General features: G+C 33.7%; 1 protein-coding gene across 1 annotated transcript in view; it reads left to right on the top strand.

The window, feature by feature from the left end:
• Positions 1-15,676, top strand: part of LRP1B (LDL receptor related protein 1B) — a 1,919,366-nt gene that overhangs the window by 1,890,876 nt on the left and 12,814 nt on the right. The window contains exon 88 of the mRNA XM_090279551.1: positions 6,948-7,024. Coding sequence (XP_090135677.1) covers positions 6,948-7,024 — 77 coding nt within the window. The remainder of the gene's footprint in view (positions 1-6,947; positions 7,025-15,676) is intronic.

Raw genomic sequence — 15,676 nt, 5'->3', positions numbered from 1 at the left:
ACTAATTAGCCATTGTCTTTCAAGAAAATCTTTTGAACATGAAATTCTTCATTTCACATGGCAAATAATTCCACCTCATACATTTTTATAGAGGTTGAAAGAATATTTTTCATAAAAAAAAATACTTCTAGGATCTGCCACACATCAATTAACTCTTGTGCAAAATTTCACATCAATCTTATGGTAGGAAATTTTAAGGAATGTTCAAAAAAAGTATGAATCATTATATATGAAATAATAGTTATCTCAAAGGGTGGAACTATAACAGATGAAATAATATCTTAAAGTAAAATTAATAAACAGATGAATAAATATCCAAATATCTGTTTCAGGTGCATAATATGTTTTTGCATTTTATAACACTACTATCTGGCAACAAAGGTGGCCAGGAAGGGACTTGGAGCTACATCAAGCATCGAGCTTCAAAATTAGGTATTTCAGAGATACAAGATAGTGGTGGAGTAAGTGAAAGCTATACTCACGTCTTCCCAGGACCAAATTGAAATTACAACTAAATTATACAACAATCATCCTGAGTAACCAACTGAAGACTAGAAAGGAGTTATAAGACTAGAAAGGAGTCTTATAACTAATGGTTTACAGAAGAAACCACATCAAGACTGTCAGGAAGGGCAGAGATGAGTAAAGGGCTGTCCCAAATCCAATGGGTAGTGGCTGAGGTGCTGGAGAGATATCTCAGTTACAGGGGGTTCCCCCAGAGGAGCATGGAGTCTAACCCCCAGGCTGAGCTCCCCAGCTCTGGTGCTCCAAAGAAATCCAAGACATGAATTCAAAGGAATTCATGAACATGAATCCCTGTGTTCACTGTAGTTATTTACAATAGCCAAGATTTGGAAGCAGCCCAAATGTCCCTCAGTAGGTGAGTGGATAAAAATGCTGTGCTACATTTAAACATGGAGTACTACTCAGCTGTAAAAAAGAAGAAAATCTTACCCTTTGCAACAGCATGAATGGACCTAGAGAATATTAGGCTATGTAAAATAAGCAAGTCAGAGAAGAACAAGTAACATATGATTTCACTTATATGTGGAATTTAATGAACAAAATGGATTAACAAGCAAAATAGAGACAGACTATAGAGAGTAGGCTGACAGATGTTGGGGGTTGGGACTTGTTGTGGGGTGGAGGTGGAGGGATTGAGCAAAAAAAAAAAAAAAGAGAGAGAGAGAGAGAGAGAAACTTCATGAAGACCATGAAGATGGACAACAGTGTAGTGACTGCCTCAAGGAGAAGGGGTTGAGGGAGGTGGAAGAGGGTATGTGGAGATGAATAGTGATGGACAGAGACTTGACTTAAGATGGTTAAGGCATAATGCACTGTACAGAGGATGAGTTGTAGAATTGTGCACCTGAAACCTGTATAATTTTGTTAGCCAGTGTCACCTCAATAAATTCAATAAAAAGGAAAAACTTTTTAAGTTAGGTATTTCATGCAAAATGTAGCCATAACTCAATCCCCAAAGAGTAAACTTTTCAGAATTAGACAAAATATTTACAAGTGATATCTAATTTTTAAAATTTCCTTCACCTAGTATATGAATATGTTACTATATGAACCTGGTACATATAGATGTAATTATATTTTTTAGTTTTACTGGATGAGATTTTTGAAGCACCAAAATATTCATGGTACTATGCAGGAGTGTTCTAAGAACTCTTTAACTCCCGTATGCCATTTTCCCCTTCTGTAAAAAAAAGAGTGTATTAAACGACTTTTCTTTCTGAATGTCCCCATCATTATGCTTAATAAGGGCAGTGTAGCACTATATTTAAGAGGAGTGATTCAACTTCAAATTGCTTTAAGGTTCACCTTTGAATTTTACTTTAGTTAGAAAAGGTCCATGACTTGAATATTTAGTGAAAAGATGGAGCAATTATTAACCTTATTATTTTATTTTGAAGTCTTCCCAAAGCAGGCAATTCTAGACCAGATTTCTGGAAAATGCAATATGTATGTAGACCAAGTAAAGTTGATCATCATTATGGTGAAAAACAATGCTTAAGATTTTAATACACCTTCATTATTTTATGAGGTCTGTCTGGCAAAAGTCCAGCCATTGTTGATATACCAAGAACAGTTCCCATGACATCGATGTAACATGGCAGCCAAGGAGAGTAGACTGGAATGCACATGCTCAAACAATGACAACTTCACTGTACTAGTCAGTTGGGCTCACTACATGCCATTTAGTGAGCATGTGTACTGTGTGGCCATCTCATTCAAAATGACTTGAGTGAACAGAACAACGAATCTGCATCGAATTTTGCATTAAGCTTGAACATTCCTCCACAGAAACTATTTGGATGACTGAGAAGGCCACAGCTATAGGCAACTGGTGATTGGCAGCTTCATCATGATAAAGCACCCCTTCATGCATCACATTCCATACAGACTTTTTTGGCAAAACATCCAATCACCCAGGAGGCTCAGCCCCACTACAGCCCAGATTTGGTGCCCTGAGACTTCTGGCTTTTTCCAAAACTAAAATCACCTTTGAAAGGGAAGAAACTTCAGACCATCCATGAGATTCAGGAAAATATGACAGGGTAGCTGATAGTGACTGGAAGAACTGTGTGAGGTCCCAGGGTATCTACTTTGAAGGGGATTAAGGTGTCATTGTTTATATACAATATTTCTTGTATCTTCTTCAATAAATATCTATTTTTCATGTTACGTGGCTGGATATCTTCTGGACAGACTTTGTATACCTGATTTCAGTTCTCCTTGTACCAATCACTCTACTCTTTCTGAGTTATTATTTTAGACATTTTAATTATATGTCTTATATTTATACAATTAAATGTAAAAAATATATTTTGTAAAGAATATATTTTATCTTGTTATATATGCCAAACATTTTGATATTCTAAAAATATTTATTGTGCTTTCTAGTAATATTTGTTACACAGTTACCTTTATAGAAAGATATTTTCCTGTGCCACAGGAAATTATAATAGAAACTGATAATATAAGTGTACAATAATTTCACAAACTGTTAAAGGACATAATAAATGACCTAACAATATATTTCATGTAGTAACTTTCAGGTGAGAATTAGTTAGCTAAAACAAAAGCCCACTCAGCTTTTTAGGTACTATGTAAAGAACTTCTACCAATGTTATTTACTCCTTTGAGCAATCATGCTGGGCATGCATATCATTTTTCCATCCTAAATATTTAAAAATAGGTTGAATAATATTTTGTTTAAGAACAGTGTCTATGGGAATATAATAGAAATTCACCTCAAGTATTTATTGAAGTGTGATTTGTTAATTGCTTTCATCAGAGTCACATTGTTAAAATGCCTGTCTAGCCACAACTCCAGTCTGTCAAATGAAAATCAGTGCTATATGGAATTCCAGAATTTTAATTTAAAATGTTTTCCAGTTTGTTAATCATTAGTCTAAACCTTAATATAAAGGAAATGTCATGAAGTATATTTAAGAACATTTTATACATATAACTATAATGGAGTGAAAAACAATCAAGAAAACAATGTAGCAGTAAATAATCTTTCTTTTTAATGTCAGATGGCCTAGGACAAAAAGGAAGAAGCCAAAAAGAATGTTAAATTAGTAATGCATTATCAGGCAGATATTGACTGCAAGAATGGGCTAGGAGCAATATCTTCATTTGATGATATGAAGAATAAAGGATAAACAATTGTTTAACTGAATAAAAATAAGAATTTATTTGTTTCTGCAATTCAACAATACTTAACATTCATGAAAGTGTTTTTAAAGTTAAATAATTCGGAGCATTGTACTGATAAGCACATAAAAAGAAGCTGATTTTCATTGTCCTAAGGTTTAGAGCAGTGGGGAACAACTGTATGATATTTTAAATAGAATGATATACAGGTGATTATGATGGTGAGAAAAAGAAATAATTTCTCAGGTGGGCCATACAGGACTAACTTGAAGATAATCAGCTGGAGATGAATAGAAGTGAGCAGTGCAGATTAAAGATGACCAGGGCATGGACTATGGATTTTGCTTGAGGAATAATGAAAAAGAGACTGATGCCAGAGATGTTGTAGTCAGCATGATTATGCAAATAATTCAGTGGGGAATTGGACAGGAAATTTTGATGATCCACACACATTTCAAAACTTAAATGCTCTGCCATCAATGGCTTTGATCATTGTAGTCTACTCAGAGAATGAAGATTTATGCATTTCTTTTAAAATGTTTTTAAGAATACTTGGTTTTAAATCAATCATTGGAAGAAGAACTTGTGGAGCAGCAGATGCTTTAAGTAGTAATTCTTGTGGTAGGCAACAAGAATAATGGTGTCTGTTTGATTTAATATCTCAAAAGAATATATATTTTAAGACGAGGTCAAATGTAGAAGAATGGAACACATTTTATCTTTGGCCATAAAGCACTATTTAATAAGGAGTATTGGGAACACTACAAGGTGACCATCAGCTGATTAAGATATATAACTGATAAAATTAATTATTTCTTCAACACGGTCTTTGAGAGTTATTTTCATTATGTAGTAAGTAAAATATTTCCTGAAGATTAAGAATTTAAATGTACCTCCATTTGAAAGAGAAGAGCATTATGACTACTATCAGGTTATTAATGATTTATTATGAATAGTGGATTGCAAGTTATAGATAAAATAGGAAATTAATCAACACTTAACAATGAGCACCTTCCCTACTTAAATAATTCCAGAGTTTTGAGTAAGAATCACACTATCCTTATCTTTTTTTGTTTAAAAATTTCTCTCTGCTCTTTTCAAGTTCCAAAGCATATATTTTATAACTTCTTAAAGCACATAAAATACATGATGTTAATACCAGAACACAATCTGGTCGATTAGCATTTCACCCTCCAATTCCTGAGCAATTGCATTTTCTGACTTCCAAGCATCTCAGTGTAATGATGAACCACAGAAGTTTTTTTCTCTAGTAACATAAAGTTTATCTCAGGTCATTCCTCTTATTTAATATGATCCCTGATCTAGGTTTGTTTGTTTTTTGTTTTTTGTTTTTTTTTTAATAATCAAGGTAATGTAAAGAGAAAATTTTGATAGTTTAATAAATAATTCAATATAATATAATTGCACTAAAATAGCTTTGTACACATCAGCTACATAATAAAATCACTAAAGCAATAAGAATTATTCTTTTCATTGGAGTATGCAAAACATTCTCAGTGGTCAATTAGGAAGATTTGACAAATCTAAAACTATATAAAAACAAAAAGAATTTACAATTATCAGAATTCACTCTAACAACGTGTTTGCAAAGTCTTACTAAACATCTTACTGTAAATTGTCTATGGAATGTGTCAAAATTTAGAACTGTTAAAGAACTGAAACAATTTTCCAGATCATTCATATGCAAAACCACAACCTAGGAAAAAAAAGGAATGATTTTTACATTTGACCTTAGCCAAATAATAAGACCTTAGCTGAGAAATAATAAGAAATTATTTTTTAATTAATGTTTTTATTGAATGTCCACTTTATTATAATCATTTGAAAATGCTCATTTCTTTGCCTCACTTTGGGTATGGATAGTCATAGGCATGGTCCTGTAATTTATTTACCTGTTGTAATGATTTACTTGTAGTATGGTATATAATAAGTGATGTGTAGAAAATATATATGTAAGCTTTATTATAAAAACTTTGAACAAAAAGTTAGGATAATGTATGTGATAGCCTAATCATAATATGATAATATTAACTTTCATTTAAATCATGCTCCATACTCATAGCTTTACAATATCATTATTAACACAATAACTATATATTGACTAGTATTAATATTGTTAATTATGCTGAAGTTAATATATGCATTTCTGAAACATATTTTTGTTTTCATGATTTGAGTTGGTCAGTAATAATGATTTTATGAAATTTTGCCCTTATTTTAGAGCAGTCAATACTGTCTTCACGAATATTCTAAATAATGCACATGGCATCATAGAAGCCTATCTAAATTGACTAAGACAGAATTGGAATAGACTTTGAAATTGCATTTATTTAGATTGGCTATTATGTCTAAAAAGCTATACTTAAAATGGCTCTGGAAGTTGTTCATTTATTGTGTACAATTGTTGATCTGGTGGTTTTTGATAGTCATTTTTAATAAGAACTGAAGCCAATTAAATGGTTGCTCCATGAATTCCCTCTGACAAATGTACAGAGGCAACTTGTGCTAGCTAACAAACATTGGTCAAAATAACTAAAAATGATTCCAGAACTTACTGGATGCAACCAGCTAATTTATATAGTGGTGATTTATGTTTAAAGAATGGATTTTAATCCTATCTATTATTTCAATTCTCTGCTAGATTTTTCGTCATAGTGTCAGGATGCCTATGTATGGAATACCACTCTTCCCAGTAAAAACATGAGCACATTCTTTTGATTCCATAGTTAATTGAAATATTATTTTAAGCGGAAAAGCACTGTATTTTCCTATCTGTCAAGAGAGTAAAGATTCTGCCACTTCAGCTATGAGACATGACTACTTGCTGGTCGGTACCCAGTTCCATTTGGGACTCAGAACAAGCAGAAAATTTTTTTTTCCAATCACAGAAACTTAATAAAGGAGGATTGGCTTCACAGGTAAACTCAATTTTGTAGTGGCTACGTGAATTTTCAGTACTTCTCAAATTAATTCCCAGTTCTTAATTAAGATTTCCATTTTTCTATAAAATGTGGCATTAGGTTAACATAAATCAAGAAAAGTTACTATAACAATGAACTTTAAAAATATTTAAACTAGTGAAGTCCAACTGAGGTAACCTTCAGCATACTGACAATATACAGGAAATTAGCAGATATCTCAACCTAATATTCATTAATCTGTGATGGTTGGGTCCTCCATTTCATTTGGTTGAAGTTACTACGTTAGCAGACTTGTATGTTGCTATTCACTGAATTGTTTTTTAATATTTCTAGATGCTCCACCAACTGGTCAGGCACACAGTGTGAGAGGCCAGCCCCAAAGAGCAGCAAGTCTGATCATATCAGCACAAGTAAGTTCCTCAGATTCATATCTTGGGTGTTCTATATAGTACAGGAATCATTTTTTAAATCCAATTGATAAGGGAGTAGAGTCTGGTAAAATCTCCTTTACAGAAATTGGCAAGAAATATCCCGCAATCCTGGTGTTTTTTGAAACATGAAGCTCTGAGCTCTCACTTACTGACAGGATCCAGTATTTATGTTCTCTCCTAGGCAGGGAGAGTTTGTCTCAAATCTTGGCACTTTCCTTAACTGCACACCTGCAAATCTAGCATAAGATTTTCTTAGAAAATATACTTCAGCTACAATAGCTACACCTAATACAAATCAAATGAAATGCTCAAAGGAGAAAAATAATTTTATGTTTTAATTAGAGCAAACTGTATTTTTTTAATGCTCTTCAATATATTGTGAAAAGTCAGACTTGATCGGTTAGTAAAGATAAGTATATTAACAAGTAATTCTTAATAAAAATATAGTTGGTTTATTGCTTCTTTATCTTTAAAATACTGGTTTAGAAGTGTATTAAAATATAGCGTAACATTTTACAACTCTTTTTTGTGTCACTGGTCTTAAACTGGTCTCTGATATTGAAGTCCATTTAAATCATCATTGTGCTTCTATTTCCAACAACTTTAAATGACTTAAAAATATTTTCAAAATAAAAGTATGAAATAAAGTTTCTTTTTAATTTTTTTTTATTTTTTATTTTTTTTGTTTTTCACTTACAGTTGTCCCATTTTTCCCCATTTCTCCCCCCGACCCAGCCCACCCTTTCTCCTACAGTCATATTCCCCCCGTTGTCCATGAGTCATTCATACATGTTCTTTGACTAACCCTTCCCTTACTTATCCCCCTTCTCTCCCTCCCCCCTCCCCACTGATAACTGTTATTCTGTTCCTTGTTCTTTTTAGTTCATTTGTTTGTGTTGTACCTTAGTCTCAGTATTAGGTGATATCATATGGTATTTTTCTTTCCTTGCCTGGCTTATTTCACTGAGCATAATTCTGTCTACTTTCATCCATGTTGTCACAAATGGTAGAAGATCCTTCTTTCTTTCTGCTACATAGTATTCCATTGTGTAAATGGACCACAGTTTTTTAATCCACTCATCCACAGATGGGCATTTAGGCTGTTTCCAGCACTTAGCTATTGTAAACAGTGCTGCTATGAACACAGGGGTGCATAAGTTCTTTTGAATTGGGGTTTTAGGATTTTTTGGGTATAAGCCTAGCAGTGGAACTGCTGGTTGAAAAGGCAGTTCCATTTTTAATTTTTTGAGGTAATTTCATACTGTTTTCCATAGTGGCTGCACCAGTCTGCATTCTCACCAACAGTGCGGTAGGGTTCCCTTTTCTCCACATCCTCACCAGCACTTGTTGTTTGTTGATTTGTTAATGATGGCCATTCTGACAGGTGTAAAGTGATATCTCATTGTGGTTTTTATTTGCATCTCTCTGATGGTTAGTGATGTAGAGCATTCTTTCATGTGTCTATGGACCCTCTGTGTATCCTCCTTGGAGAAATCTTTGTTCAGGTGTTTTGCCCATTTTTTAATTGGGCTGTCTGTCTTGGTGTTGAGATGTGTAAGTTCTTTATATATTTTGGAGATCAATTCCTTGTCTGATGTATCATTGGCAAATATGTTTTCCCATATGGTTGGTTCCCTTTTCACCTTGCTAATGTTTTCTTTTGCTGAGCAGAAACTCTTTAGTTTGATGGAGTCTCATTTATTTATTTTATTTTTTTATTTCCCTTGCCTTAGGAGATGTATCAGTGAAAATATTGTTACACGGGATATCTGAAATTTTCCTGCCTATGTTTTCCTCTAAGACACTTATAGTGCCATGGCTTACATTGAAGTCTTTGATCCATCTTGAGTTTATTCTGGTGTGTGGTGTAAGTTGGTGGTCTGGTTTCATGTTTTTGCATGTCCCTGTCCAGTTCTTCCAGCACCATTTGTTAAAGAGGCTCTTCTCATTCCATTTTATGTTCCTTTCTCCTTTATCAAATATTAGTTGACCATATAGTCCTGGGTTTATTTCTGGGCTCTCTGTTCTGTTCCATTGATCTATATGTCTGTACCAGACTGTTTTGATCACAGTGGCTTTGTAGTATAGTTTGATGTCTGGTATTGTGATTCCTCCTGCTGGTTTCTTCTGTCTCAAGATTGCTTTGGCTACTTTGGGTCTTTTTTGATTCCATATAAATTTTTGAAGTATTTGTTCTAGGTCTGTGAAATATGTCATTGGTATTTTAATAGAGATAGCATTGAATCTGTAAATTGCTTTGGATAGTATGGTCATTTTAATCATGTTCATTCTTCCCATCCATGAACATGGTATTTGCTTCAGTTTACTTGTATCATCCTTAACTTCTTTTTTCAGTGCTACATGGTTTTCTGAGTACAGGTCTTTTATCTCTTTGGTTAAGTTTATTCCTAGGTCCTTTATTTTCTTGTTGTTATAGTAAATGAAATTTTCTTTTTTGTTTCTGTCTCTGATATTTTATTGTTGGTGTACAGAAATGCCTTAGATTTCTGTATATTTACTTTGTACCCTGCTATTTTGCCAAATTCACTTATTATATTGAGTAGTTTCTTAGTAGAATCTATAGGGTTTTCTATGTATACTATCATGTCATCTGTAAATAATGACAGTTTTACTTCCTCTTTCCCAATTTGGATGCCTTTTATTTCTTTTCCTTGTCTGGTTGCTGTGGCTATAACTTCCAACACTATGTTGAATAGGAGTGGAGAGAGTAGACAGCCTTCTCTTGTTCCTGATCTCAGGGGGAATGCTTTCAGTTTTTGTCCATTGAGTATGATTTTGTCTTCAGGTTTCTCATATATAGTCTTAATTATGTTAAGGTATGCTCCCTTTATTCCCATTTTGCTGAGTGTTTACATCATAAATGGATGTTGTACTTTATCAGATGCTTTTTCTGCATTTATTGATATGATCATCTGGTTTTTGGCTTTCATTTTGTTTAAGTGGTGTATTATATTTATTGATTTGCAAATATTAAACTATACTTGCATCCCTGGGATGAATCCCACTTGATAGTGGTGTATGATCTTTTTAATGTGTTGCTAGATTCTGTTTGCCAATATATTGTTGAGGATTTTAGCATCTATGTTCATCAAGGATATTGGCCTGTAGTTCTCTTTCCTTGTTGTGTATTGACCTGGTTTTGAAATTAGGGTAATCCTGGATTCATAGAAAGAGTTTGGGATTTTTCCCTCTTCTTGGATTTTTTGGAATAGTTTGAGGAGGGTAGGAGTTAGTTCTTCCCTAAATGTTTTGTAAAATTCACCCACGAAGCCATCCGGTCCAGGGCTTTTGTGTGCCAGGATATTTTTTTATTACATTTTCAATTTCATTCTTTGTTATTGGTCTATTCAGGCTTTCTACTTCTTCTTGATTCAGTTTTGGAAGACTATATGTTTCTAGAAATTTGTCCATTTCATCTAGGTTGTCAAATTTCTTGCCATACAGTCATTTGTAGTAATTTCTTACAATCTTTTGTATTTCTATGATATCAGTCGTGATTTCTCCTCTTTCATTTCTGATTTTGTTTATTTAGATCATCTCTCTTTTTTGCTTGATGAGCCTGGCTAAAAGCTTGTTGATTTTGTTTATCTTTTCAAAGAACCAGCTCCTACTTTTGTTGATCTTTTGAATTGTTTGTTTAGTCTCTATGTCATTTAATTCTGCTCTGATCTTTATTTCCTTCCTTTTACTCACCATGGGCTTTGCTTGTTGTTGTTGTTCTAGTTCTTGTAGCTGTAGGGTTAGATTTTTTATTTGAGATTCTTTTATCCTTTTCAGGTAGGCCTGTATTGCTATGAACTTTCCTCTCAGGACTGCTTTTGCTGTGTCCCATAAGTTTGGGCTGTTGTGTGTTCATTATCATTAGTTTCCAGAAACTTCTTGATTTCTTCCTTGATGTAATTAACACATTCATTATTTAATATCATGTTATTCATTCTCCATGAGTTTGGATGTCTTTGATTTTTTTCCTTGAGGTTGATTTCTAGTATCAAGGCATTCTGGTCTGAAAAGATCTTGATATAATTTCAACTTTCCTGAATTTGTTGAGGCTTATTTTGTGTCCTATCATGTGGTCTGTCTTTGAAAACGTTCCATGTGCATTTGAAAAGAATGTGTATTTTGCTTCTTTGGGGTGAAAAGTTTTATATATGTCAATTAAGTCCATTTGGTTTAGTGTGTTGTTCAATGCCTGTATATCCTTGATGTTTCTTTGCTTTGAGGATCTGTCTATTGTTGATAATGGAGTGTTAAAGACCTCTACTATGAGTGTGTTGCTGTTGATATCCTTCTTATAGTCTTCTAGTATTTTCCTTATATATTTGGGTGCTCCTATGTTGGGTGCATATATGTTTTTACCAGGGTTATATCTTTTTGATGGATTGTTCCCTTAAGTATTATGAAATGTCCTTCTTTGTCTCTTTTTATTGCCCTTGCTTTCAAATCTGTTTTGTCTGATATGAGGACTGCTACCCCAGCTTTTTTTCATGTTTGTTTGCTTGGAATACTTTTTCCATCTCTTCACTTTCAGTCTGTGTAAATCTTTTGTTTTGAGGTGTGTTTCTTGTAGACAGCATATATGTGGGTCCTTTTTTTGTATCCATTGCACTACCTTATGTCTTTTAATTGGAGCATTTAATGCATTTACATTTAAGGTTATTATTGACATCTATTTATTCATTTCCCTTTGTGTCTGTGTTCCTCTCCCTCTCTTTTTTTCTTATTTTTTTTTAAAGCATTCCTTTTAGCATGTCTTGCAATGCTGGTTTGGTGGAGATGTATTCTTTTAGTCTTCCTTTGTCTAAGAAACTCCTTATTTCACCTTCCATTTTGAATGAGAGCCTTGCTGGGTAGAGTAGTCTTGGTTGTAGGCCTTTGTTTTTCACTGCTTCAAATATTTTTGACCATTCCATTCTGGCTTGCAGTGTTTCCATTGAGAAATCGGTTGATAGTCTTATTGGAGCTCCTTTGTATGTTATTTGCTATTTTTCTCCTGCTGCTTTTAGGATTCTCACTTTTACTTTGAATGTTGCCATTTTAATTATGGTGTGCCTTGGAGTGGGCCTTTTTGAGTTCATCTTCATTGGGATCCTCTGTGCTTCCTGGACTTGCATGACTTTTTCTCTCATCAGATTAGGAAAATTTTCTGTCATTATTTCTCCTATCAGGTTTTCTATTCTTTGCTCCTCCTCTTCTCCTTCTCATATCTCTATGATTCTAATGTTGTTTAGTCTTATGTTTTTCTGCAGTTCTCTTAAACTCTCTTCATACTTTTTCAATCTTTTTTCATTTTGTTGTATTGTCTGGGAATTTTTTTCTACATTGTCTTCTATCTCACTGATCCGATCCTCTGCTTCATTTAGCCTGCTTTTGATTGATTCTACTGTGTTCTTCAGTTCAGAAATTGTGTCTTCATTTCTTCCTGGTTCATATTAATACTTTCGATGTCCTTTTTTATGCTGATATAGTTCTCTGTATGTTCCCTGTAGCTTCCCTGCCATTCTTTGTAGTTTCCTTGGAGTTGCTGGTAATTACCTTCGAGTTTGTCATAGTTTTTTTTGAGATTGTCAAGTACATTGAGCTTCTTTATCATCATTATTTTTAATTCCATGTCTGATAGTTGGCTTATATCTATTCCATCTACCTTTTTGGGGGGGATTCCTCTTTTCCTTTCATTGGGAGGTTCTTTCTGTGTCTTCCTATGTTGGATTCTTCTTGTTTGTTTTTGTTTATTAGATTTGTCTGCTTTGATATCCTGCCTTTGTGGTATGAGATTCTTTATTGGAGACCTGGGGGGGTTCAGTGGTGCAGTTCTTTGATATCCTGAGTCTGACGCTCTTGGGATATTTTTTATGCGATTTGTTTATGCTGTCTAGTTATATTTTAGTTACTCTTTGGTGGAATCTTCCCTCTGGCTAGTTGATTGAGAGTCACTCTGCCCATCTTGTCTTGAGTTCTTTTGTGGAGATGCTGTTAAAACATAAACATACAACCCAGGCAAGAAACCCACACCCTCAAAAATATCCCCCACCCATTATCCCACTATCAGCAGCAAATGAACCAGTATTAATATAAATGTAGAGAAGTTAAGACTATTATAGTCTAGGAGAAACAGACAAGAGTTTTTTTAAATGAAAAAAAATATGATTTTTTTAGAAAGAAGATTATAGAATAATAATAGTAGCAAGTAGTGTTAAGGATATGCAAGACAGTAAGTATATTTACATTGTATGTTAAAAAAGAGAGGGAAGAATGCAGAATAAAGTAAGTAAGTGGAAGTGTATAGTATTAGGTTTAAATAGCAGTTATATGCTATTATATTTAGTGTGAAAGGGAGGCTAAACAAAACAGACAAGCAAACAAAAATTAAAGAAGAAAGATGGGAAGAAGAGAAGGTAGGAAACAGATTAAAGAAAGAGTTTAAAAAAAAAAAAAGAAAGAAAGAACGTTTTTACTCAGTTCAACCTTTGTGCGCAGTCTTCTTTTTCTGGATCCACACCTGGTCAAAATTCCATGAGTTTCAAATATTTTCTGGCTGGCTAGCTGTGAGGAGATCTGGCTGGTTTTTGTGGCTGCTTTTCTCTCACTCATGGGCCTGCTGCAGCTTTCTGCTGTGAGCCGCACTGAGTTGGGTCTCTCCCCACTTGTCCTGTGGCACCCTCCATTATTCCTCAGGCTTCTATAGCCTGAAATAAAGTTTCTTAATTCACCTATATTAGTATTAATTAGACCATGAGTGAAGATATTTTGAAAAATTTGTAATACTTATCAAGTGGATAAATATGTTCTTGATGAGGAAAAACAACATCCCTGATTGATGAAAGTTTACTTTAGCAATTTTTCTCTAGTCCTTCATTGCTGATGAGAAAATATTTATGAAGACAAATGAAAAACTGACTCTGGAGTTTATGAAAAAGAGAAGACACTACCAAAGTCAAAAGTATAGAAATTGTGTTACCCTAGAGCAGGCTCCCAGAAACATTGTTCAAAGACAGAATTTAGAGATTAATTTGGGACAATAAGCATGAGCGTCTTTGAAAGATGGCACATAGGTCTAGAATAAATAGCTTTGATGAATATTTTAATTTGGAGCAATTAGATGATTCATCTTGGGTCATGAAGCATGTTGGGTTTACACTAGAATTTATGTGTTGTTCTTAAAAAGGGAAGGGAGAAGACATTAAGAAAGCTATGGACACATAATTATAGGAATAGAGCACTAGGATTTGGGGAACTAGAATTCCTCCTCTCTCTCCCCAGGATCTAGGGCTTATACTAATATTACTAAAAATAACTCTGGAAGCATACTAATTGACACATGAATTTGTGATCTAGTTGTAAAACTCAGTTATAATTAAGAACATTTTTAATAAAAAATGCATTTTAAATTACCAACCTATAGAATTCACTGAATTTGTAAGTTGAAGAGTATGAAAACAATGTAATTCAGCATTTCTTTCATGGTAGTTTCTCAATTATTTGAGATGAATGAGATACATATCCCTTTAGAAGGTCTAAAACAATTTTTCATGTTGATAAAATATGGAAAGGAAGAAGAAAGGAAGGTATGAAGGGAGGAAGGAAGGAAGGAAAGGAAGAAGGAAGAACAAATAATGTCCATTGAATTTTCATTTTTTGTATAAGGTCCATCCAAACAGGAAAGATAAGTGTTTGAAAAATGGTTATGGAGAAGGGTGTGCCAAACATTTTAAATTGGACAGTGATGTCTTAAACTGTTTGCATGGGTGACAAGCCTTCTTATAAAAAGATGCCTCTAATTACATGCAACAGTCCTAAAATAGGGAACAAGAAGTTGTAACACTTTTTCCAAAGATTCTGATGTTCTTTCTTCCCTCATTGAATGAAGTCATTAAATTTAATGAAAATATCAATGTATATTGAAAAGGCTATTAGCTATGTAAATGTCATCTTATCTCAGATTTGAACAAAGTTGACCAAATAATCGCTCTGTGCCAAGGTACTTATTATCAGATGTTTATACAATACTTAGAGAAACTTGCCTCAGTAAATCTGAAAAGAGATGGTTAAACTGATCTTCCTAAGGTAGAAGAGTCATTTTTGTTCAGTAGTGAAATCCAGTGGTTTTGAATGGTTTTGAAATGCTCCCTGAAATCAGGCAGGAATATTTGCCCAATAAGAAAGATAGATACTTTAGAATTTGTTTTTAAATCTGCATTTCTGCTTACAGTGAAGTATTCCATAATCATTGGATCTTTGAGTAATTGAGAATAAATACACTGCCTTTGTTGGCCTAACTACTATCAACTGGCACAAAACATTTACCCTTCTAATTGATACACAGCCACCTTAATCATCTCTGAGCAGTCAAACTGAAGTTTTCTGGCCCTTGCTGTTTAAAGTATCTGAAACTCAGCCTGTGGAATTAAGGAGATCTAGTATCCTATGACTGTCTGATTAGGTTCCACTTTAAAAACTTAGTCTGACTCTAATGATATTATTTTGAAGAGGTCTAAACTAAGGATGATAAAATATACATTATATATCCCTATTTTAAATGTACAACTTAGAAAGGAGTAGATATTCAATGTTCGAGTTATGCTATTTTTATATTATATAATTAAGGAGGAAAAA

This window comes from Furipterus horrens, unplaced genomic scaffold (genome assembly GCF_987537825.1).
Source record: "Furipterus horrens unplaced genomic scaffold, mFurHor1.1.pri manual_scaffold_1, whole genome shotgun sequence".
Lineage (NCBI taxonomy): Eukaryota > Metazoa > Chordata > Mammalia > Chiroptera > Furipteridae > Furipterus > Furipterus horrens.
This window is presented reverse-complemented; position numbering and strand designations above follow the sequence as displayed.